Source organism: Salmo trutta, chromosome 34 (assembly GCF_901001165.1).
Source record: "Salmo trutta chromosome 34, fSalTru1.1, whole genome shotgun sequence".
NCBI classification, from domain to species: Eukaryota; Metazoa; Chordata; class Actinopteri; order Salmoniformes; family Salmonidae; genus Salmo; species Salmo trutta.
Window position 1 is genome coordinate 10781036 of NC_042990.1, and position 8762 is coordinate 10789797.

The 8762-nt window shown below is 45.2% G+C and overlaps 1 protein-coding gene across 2 annotated transcripts; it reads left to right on the top strand.

Annotated features, from left to right (window-relative positions):
* The first annotated feature begins 5004 nt into the window (after nt 1–5004).
* Nucleotides 5005–8274, top strand: LOC115173559 (E3 ubiquitin-protein ligase RING2-A). Of its 2 annotated transcripts, none has more exons than XM_029731776.1 (7): nt 5005–5270; nt 5900–5999; nt 6240–6400; nt 6573–6788; nt 6984–7316; nt 7475–7709; nt 7906–8274. In XM_029731776.1, the coding sequence occupies exons 2-7, from the start codon at nt 5922–5924 to the stop codon at nt 8056–8058; spliced, it is 1176 nt and encodes a 391-aa protein (XP_029587636.1). In that variant the 5' UTR covers nt 5005–5270; nt 5900–5921; the 3' UTR covers nt 8059–8274. The 2 variants fall into 2 exon arrangements, with proteins under 2 accessions (XP_029587636.1, XP_029587637.1); XM_029731777.1 differs by having other exon boundaries at nt 6993–7316.
* The last annotated feature ends 488 nt before the right edge of the window (nt 8275–8762 follow it).

Below are 8762 nucleotides of genomic sequence, written 5' to 3' on the forward strand. Positions count from 1 at the left end.
GGCGGATAATTTTAATTGGCCTACAAAAAGGGGAGGCACAAATACAATATGACATCTAACTAACCTGGAGGAAGAAATTAATGTTCAAAAACAAACCAAAGTGGCACTGACCCAGTGACAAAGACAGTGAATATGCACACTCACCGGGGATATGGCCGAGGTTCTCTGCTAGTGCCAATATGGTAGTCTACTGTTTCCTCATTTAAGTAGAAAATATTGATAGCCTGACTAAAAGACAGAATGGCGACTTTTCATTGTCTCTCTTTACAGCAACAGCCATTTGCTTTCCAAACAGTTTTTCCGCGATTGTATATTTAAATATTGCGATATGCCTTTCTGGGTCTTTCTGCTTTTCACTGACATTCGAAACTCAACAATCATCTATTTGATATTTGCAGCGCACGCTGCCCAAATTGCGGGCCCTTCCGACTGTAGGCTATGTGATTTAAAACATTTCACAGCTTTTATTTAAGAAGCTAATGATCCTCTGTGGTCAAATCATACTTTCTGGCGTAGTAGCCTATTTTGAGTGATTTTATTTTTTTCTGTATAGACAGGAGTAAGCTAAATAAGCTATATAATTTTAGCAATTTAATTCTATTTGCTTTAGGGAAAGCGTAGCGTCCCATAGACTTATGGACACGCCGCCTATGCCTTTTAATGTGGCATGAACTAAACAAGTCATGATATTTTCATCTGATTGCCAAACAATCGCTTAACAAAGGCGCTCCTATAGGCTATCTGCACACATTCGTCCACTCACTAAATAGTTTCAGCAACCAAACCCCAACAGTGCACTGAGCAGCCGCAATGTGATGAATGGAAAGAGACACCTGTTACTAAACACCTGCATGTATTGTAATGACATTCTGCCATTGTCATTAGGCCTACACTTGTAGTGTGAATTGATGCATCCACTGTTGTCCACGCATGCCTCAGACTCCGAATTGACCTCCAGCGTCTCGGCCTCTCATCTCCACCTTTACAAAATGTAAGTATTCTCCTCAAACCACAATGCAATTTGGAGCATAGACCACCGTGTTAATTCGAAAATGTTTCATGCGGCTGACATGCAGTAATGTTAAATAATTGTGTAGTAGCCTATAGTTTTTTGGGCATGTTGTATTAATTGCGATAGGCTCACGTTTTATCGGTACACTATCTATTTTGCCGGGATGCCGTACCGGACCGTATCGCCTTACTTTCACCCTTGGGTTAGGGGTAAGGTTGTTACGTTTAGGAGTTAGGTATAAGGGTTAAGGTTAAGGTTAGGGGAAGGGTTAGCAACATGCTAAATAGTTGCAAAGTATCTAAAAAGAAGTAAGTAGTTCAAAAGTTTCTAATTAGCTGAAATGCTTAAGCTGTCCATGACGGAATTCGGACTAGCAACTTTAGGTTGTTATTCGTTCGCATTATATGTCCACTCATCCACCCTAACCAACCACCTTACTTTCGTTTTTGCCTTAAGTAACCATCTGTCTTACATTTGAAGTCGGACGTTTACATACACTTAGGCTGGAGTCATTATAACTCGTTTTTCAACCACTCCACAAATGTCTTGATAACAAACTATAGCTTTGGCAAGTCGGTTAGGACATCTACTTTGTGCATGACACAAGTCATTTTTCCAACAATTGGCCACGCAGCCATCATACCGCTCAGGAAGGAGAGGCGTTCTGTCTCCTAGAGATGAACGTACTTTGGTGCGAAAAAAGTGCAAATCAATCCCAGAACAACAGCAAAGGACCTTGTGAAGGTGCTGGAGGAAACAGGTACAAAAGCATCTATATCCACAGTAAAACGAGTCCTATATCGACATAACCTGAAAGGCCGCTCAGCAAGGAAGAAGCCACTGCTCCAAAACCACCATAAAAAAAGCCCGACTACGGTTTGCAACTGCATATGGGGACAAAGATCGTACTTTTTGGAGAAATGTCCTCTGGTCTGATGAAACAAAAATAGATCTGTTTGGCCATAATGACCATCGTTATGTTTGGAGGAAAAAGGGGGAGGCTTGCAAGCCGAAGAACCCCATCCCAACCGTGAAGCATGGGGGTGGCAGCATCATGTTGTGGGGGTGCTTTGCTGCAGGAGGGACTGGTGCACTTCACAAAATAGAGGGCATCATGAGGCAGGAAAATTATGTGGATATATTGAAGCAACATCTCAAGACATCAGTCAGGAAGTTAAAGCTCGGTCGCAAATGGGTCTTCCAAATGGACAATGACCCCAAGCAAACTTCCAAAGTTGTGGCAAAATGGCTTAAGGACAACAAAGTCAAGGTATTGGAGTGGCCATCACAAAGCCCTGACCTCAATCCTATAGAAAATTTGTGGGCAGAACTGAAAAAGCGTGTACGAGCAAGGAGGCCTACAAACCTGACTCAGTTACACCAGCTCTGTCAGGAGGAATGGCCCAAAAATCACCCAACTTATTGTGGGAAGCTTATGAAAGGCTACCCAAAACGTTTGACCCAAGTTAAACAATTTAAAGGCAATGCTATCAAATACTAATTGAGTGTATGTAAACTTCTGACCCACTGGGAATGTGATGAAAGAAATAAAAGCTGAAAGAAATAATTCTCTCTACTATTATTCTGACATTTCACATTCTTAAAATAAAGTGCTGATCCTAACTGACCAAAGACAGGGAATTTTTACTAGGATTAAATGTCAGGAATTGAGTTTAAATGTATTTGGCTAAAGTGTATGTAAACTTCTGACTTCAACTGTATGTAACCATACCAAACGTAACATATCATACTAATTTGAGCATCTCGGATATTCATTTACTATGTTACGTCTAGTTTATGAGACCAGGCTGCTTACTGGAGAGTTGGTGACAGTATCTACAGCTATTCATCTGTCCTCCCATCCTGGGTTTTAACCAAGTCCTGCTTAGATTTTATATTTGTCACTGACGACTAACAATGTGCTATCATGAGAATGATTATTGAGAGATCTCTTAATAACTAAATACACTGCTCAAAAAAATAAAGGGAACACTTAAACAACACAATGTAACTCCAAGTCAATCACACTTCTGTGAAATCAAACTGTCCACTTAGGAAGCAACACTGATTGACAATAAATTTCACATGCTGTTGTGCAAATGGAATAAACAACAGGTGGAAATTATAGGCAATTAGCAAGACACCCCCAATAAAGGAGTGGTTCTGCAGGTGGTGACCACAGACCACTTCTCAGTTCCTATGCTTCCTGGCTGATGTTTTGGTCACTTTTGAATGCTGGCGGTGCTTTCACTCTAGTGGTAGCATGAGGCGGAGTCTACAACCCACACAAGTGGCTCCGGTAGTGCAGCTCATCCAGGATGGCACATCAATGCGAGCTGTGGCAAGAAGGTTTGCTGTGTCTGTCAGCGTAGTGTCCAGAGCATGGAGGCGCTACCAGGAGACAGGCCAGTACATCAGGAGACGTGGAGGAGGCCGTAGGAGGGCAACAACCCAGCAGCAGGACCGCTACCTCCGCCTTTGTGCAAGGAGGAGCAGGAGAAGCACTGCCAGAGCCCTGCAAAATGACCTCCAGTACACCACAAATGTGCATGTGTCTGCTCAAACGGTCAGAAACAGACTCCATGAGGGTGGTATGAGGGCCCAACGTCCACAGTTGGGGGTTGTGCTTACAGCCCAACACCGTGCAGGACGTTTGGCATTTGCCAAAGAACACCAAGATTGGCAAATTCGCCACTGGCGCCCTGTGCTCTTCACAGATGAAAGCAGGTTCACACTGAGCACGTGACAGACGTGACAGTGTCTGGAGACGCCGTGGAGAACGTTCTGCTGCCTGCAACATCCTCCAGCACGACCGGTTTGGCGGTGGGTCAGTCATGGTGTGGGGTGGCATTTCTTTAGGGGGCCGCACAGCCCTCCATGTGCTCGCCAGAGGTAGCCTGACTGCCATTAGGTACCGAGATGAGATCCTCAGACCCCTTGTGAGACCATATGCTGGTGCGGTTGGCCCTGGGTTCCTCCTAATGCAAGACAATGCTAGACCTCGTGTGGCTGGAGTGTGTCAGCAGTTCCTGCAAGAGGAAGGCATTGATGCTATGGACTGGCCCGCCCGTTCCCCAGACCTGAATCCAATTGAGCACATCTGGGACATCATGTCTCGCTCCATCCACCAACGCCACGTTGCACCACAGACTGTCCAGGAGTTGGCGGATGCTTTAGTCCAGGTCTGGGAGGAGATCCCTCAGGAGACCATCCGCCACCTCATCAGGAGCATGCCCAGGCGTTGTAGGGAGGTCATACAGGCACGTGGAGGCCACACACACTACTGAGCCTCATTTTGACTTGTTTTAAGGACAATTACATCAAAGTTGGATCAGCCTGTAGTGTGGTTTTCCACTTTAATTTTGAGTGTGACTCCAAATCCAGACCTCCATGGGTTGATAAATTGGATTTCCATTGATTATTTTTGTGTGAGTTTGTTGTCAGCACATTCAACTATGTAAAGAAAAAAGTATTTAATAAGATTATTTCTTTCATTCAGATCTAGGATGTGTTGTTTAAGTGTTCCCTTTATTTTTTTGAGCAGTATATATTCACTGTTGCTATGGAAATAATTCCAAAGGGTAGGTTTAACAGAGAAACTAAAATGTAACCATACTTTATAAGTCACATAGCATCTACACTATTTAGGCCTATATAGCATTTGCAAAGTCATCAACAACTATTGTTTCAATTCAACCCAGAGTTCAACTACAAATAGACAGTACATATAGGCCTAGGGTTTAAGCTTTCCAATCTCCCCTTCCTTTCTATGTGTTCTCTCTCTCTCTCTCTCTTTTGATTGGCATTGGACAGACACACTTTAAAAGTGTATAAATGTGTCTTAGAAATATAGTGCTGATAACGTATTCGCAATTTACCCCATACAAGAGAACAGGCTCCCTAGGAAAGTTTTTGTTGTTGCGTGCAATACCCCCAAATAACCACCAGGGGTAGCTAACAAACAGCTATTTTGCAAGGGAAATCAAGTTGCTTCCACATATCCGGCGAAAAAAGAGAAAGATGGCTACAGAGGGTTTCCAAACCTGTCGTCTTTGAGTAATTATTGTCTTTCTGCATGAAAAATAGCGATAGTATCACCCCCCACCAACATACATCGTGATAGAAAAGAATCCCGTCACACGGTGGTCATAGTGGCACGAGCTTGAAAGTATTTCGTTACAATCCGGTGTTCGTAGCAAGCTAGCTAGTTGTGCTGCGTGGGCTTGCGTCACCGGGCAGCTGTCCGTCAAATTCCTTGGTAAGTAGCAACTAGCTATGCTAGCTAGACCCCATAACTAGCTAGACTGCGAGTCACTTTTTTGTTTTTACCGAAGCAAGCTAGCTACTCATGGATAGATAGCATGATAATCGTGTAACATTACGATTCTACCGAAGTCTGACAGTTTGCTCGATGTATGTAATTGTGACAAAATAAGTTATTTACCAAAGTAGCTACGATACAACAAAGGAGGGCATAATGCATGCAACCGCGATCAATTTGCATGAAATGTCAAAGGAGGGTGCAATGAGATGTAGTTAGGCTCGCTAACCTTGGATTGCCTTGGACATTTTACTATTTTTAGAACAACAAACGTTAGCTAGCGAAACCCAATTCTCCCAACAACAACAAAAAAAAACCATGTTTTTTTACGGCAGAATTATTACCAGATAGCCTGTGTACCCAAAGACTTCAGTCTCATTCATCACTTGTCTTGACAGCTGTCAAACTGGGTTGCTCAGTTGCAAACTGTCAAAGTGATGTAACGCAATCAACTGCAATCTAAACTTTACACAGCGCATCTTCTCATCAGACTATGTAGGCCTAATTACCTAAAACGAAATATGTGTGTAACATTCATCTTAAACATGTTTCATGCGTTTCCATAGGGAGGGGTCTATAAAACACAAAATGGCGACTCCAGTCAACATCCAAAACCCCAGTAAGACGTGGGAGCTGAGCTTGTATGAACTGCACAGGAGCCCACAGGTAATGACAGTCACGTTCCACATAGGAATAATTACAAATGCATCCAGGTGAAAAGTGATTTTATTGTATTGCATTCCCAGAAACAGAAGTGCTTTTTATAGTTTCTCATAACAAAAATCTGTGTGGGGAACTGTGGCCATGGTCAATCAGTTTAACGCTGACCCATGAAGAACATGGATGGGCCATCATACACTTATCTGTGCCTGTATTGTCTTGACACATTCTCCTCCCTGCCTGTAGGAGGCGATCATGGACGGCACAGAGATAGCGGTGTCCCCCCGGAGCCTCCACAGTGAGCTGATGTGCCCCATCTGTCTGGACATGCTGAAGAACACCATGACCACCAAGGAGTGCCTGCACCGCTTCTGCTCCGACTGCATCGTCACTGCACTCCGATCAGGGTGAGGTCACACGCAACTGTCTGACTATTTGAGGATGACTATATTCTCGCTACTCCGGACTGGGCTCTCGTATAAATCTGAAGAGAACCCCCATACTAAAGATTATTACATTTCTGTGAAGATACTTTATAAAAGCTTATCTTTAACTCACCCTCTGTCCTCTCCTCCTCAGGAACAAGGAATGCCCCACGTGCCGAAAGAAGCTTGTGTCTAGACGCTCGCTCCGCCGCGACTCCAACTTTGACGCTCTCATCTCCAAGATCTACCCCAGCCGTGACGAGTACGAGGCCCACCAGGACCGGGTGCTGGAGAGACTCAACCGGCTGCACAACAAGCAGGCCCTCAGCTCCAGCATTGAGGAGGGGCTGCGCATGCAGGCTCTGCACAGGTAGGAGATGAGGGAGGATGGGGGTAGGGTTTATAGGTTTCCCAGAAATCCCATTTGAAAGATTCTTGGAATTAGGAGAGAGTTGTCAGACTGAGTATGTAGACAAACAACACTGACTGCACAAGTCAGGGAAAGTTCCTACTTTATTGAGGATTGGAAATTTTAAAATGGCCTCTCGCGCTCTGCTCACCCTTGACGCCCCAGAGCCCAGCGAGTGCGCAAACCGGCGCAGGAGAGCGACAACACCACCTTCAGCGGCGGCGAGGACAACGGGGATGCGCGGTCACACCTCTCCCACGACTCTGCGCCCTCCCACGCGCCCCTCCCCCCGAGCCACACACCCTCTGAGGCCGGGCCCAGCCGGAACCCTAAGCGGCCCAGGGTGTCAGATGAGTCAGGCCCGGAGGTGGATGGGGGCAGCCCCACGGCCCCGCTCCGGCACCACAAAGAGGGCCCTGGCTCAGAGATAGAGCTGGTGTTCCGCCCACACCCCCTGCTGGTCAACACACAGGACTACAGCCAGACCAGGTGAGGGCTCTCTCTCTCTCTCTGTGTGGGTGGGTGGGGGGGGGCTGTGAGGTGTTCTGTTATGACTTCTCAAATGATGGTAATTTCAATTCAGAATGTATTCCTGAAGGGTCTTTTTTTAATAGTTTTGTTTTTGTCACTCCTCATTCCTGTCTCAGATATGTGAAGACCACAGCCAACGCCACAGTGGACCACCTGTCTAAGTACCTGGCTCTGCGTATCGCTCTGGAGGAGAGGCAAAGAGACAGCCAATCAGATGCAGCGATGGAGAAGGGGAAAGAGGGAGTGGAGGCGGGGGCTAAAGGAGAGAAATCAGCAGGAGGGGCCAGCCTGAAGAACGTCAGTGAGAAGCAATACACCATCTACATCACCACATCAGGGGGCCAGTTCTCTGTGAGTACACAAGCTTATCCGTTCTCTTTTTTTTCAGGGTGGGAGCTATTATCAGTGACTATTATCCGTTCTCATACCTCTGTCACACGTCTCATTTTCTTATCTCCCTCCTCTCAACTCTCTAACTCTATTTTTCTTCCTACCATTCCGTTTGACTTGTTCTCCTCCCTCACGTTTCTCTGTACCTCTTTCTCAGACTCTGAACGGCTCCCTGACTTTAGAGCTGGTGAATGAGAAGTACTGGAAGGTCAGAAAGCCTCTGGAGCTTTACTATGCCCCCACCAAGGACCAACCGCTTCAACCATCCCAGCCACCGCAGCAGAAGTCCCCACAGCCCAAAGAGGGGTGAGGAGGACAGGAGCCCTCCCTCTTCAGCCGTTATCACTCGCTGTCTCCGACAGATTTCTGTGTGTTGCGTGTAGCTGCTTCTGAGGTAGTCATTGGGAACATTCCATAGATTGAAGGTCTTCAACTTTGTCCTCAGAATCTGAAGTTTTTCTGTTTTTATCCTCAGTAGCTTCAAATCAAACCTGAGTATGAAGTTGTTTTTGCAATTCCTACAAATTACATCTGTTTCATCCTTTTTTTCTTAATCGAATGGTTGACTTAAAATGCTGTCTGGACCGGTGCACACACCGACAGACAAACGCCTACGTAGTCCAGCCTTCCTTCAGACCACCAAGTATTGCTTGACATTGCATCAGGACTGCCAGATTATGTTGATACATCATTTCAGATCAGCGTGATGATTTTACACTACTGGTCCAAAGTTTTTGAATACCTACTCAAGGGTTTTTCTTTATTTTTACTATTTTCTACATTGTAGAATAATAGGAAGACATCAAAACTATGAAATGACACATGTGGAATCATGTAGTAACCACAAAAGTGATAAACAAATCAAAATACAGTTTTATATTTGAGATTCTTCAAATAGCCACCCTTTGCCTTGATGACAGCTTTGCACTTGTGGCATTCTCTCAACCAGCTTCACCTGGAATGTTTTTCCAACAGTCTTGAAGGAGTTCCTACATATGAACACTTGTTGGCTAC

Excerpts from the sequence above, each read along its gene's own strand:
- LOC115173559 (XM_029731776.1), top strand. The coding sequence starts at position 5,922 with ATGGCGACTCCAGTCAACATCCAAAACCCCAGTAAGACGTGGGAGCTG. Across the intron at positions 6,401-6,572 it reads GTCACTGCACTCCGATCAGG|GAACAAGGAATGCCCCACGT; the intron begins GTGAGGTCACAC and ends TCTCCTCCTCAG. Across the intron at positions 7,710-7,905 it reads CATCAGGGGGCCAGTTCTCT|ACTCTGAACGGCTCCCTGAC; the intron begins GTGAGTACACAA and ends CCTCTTTCTCAG.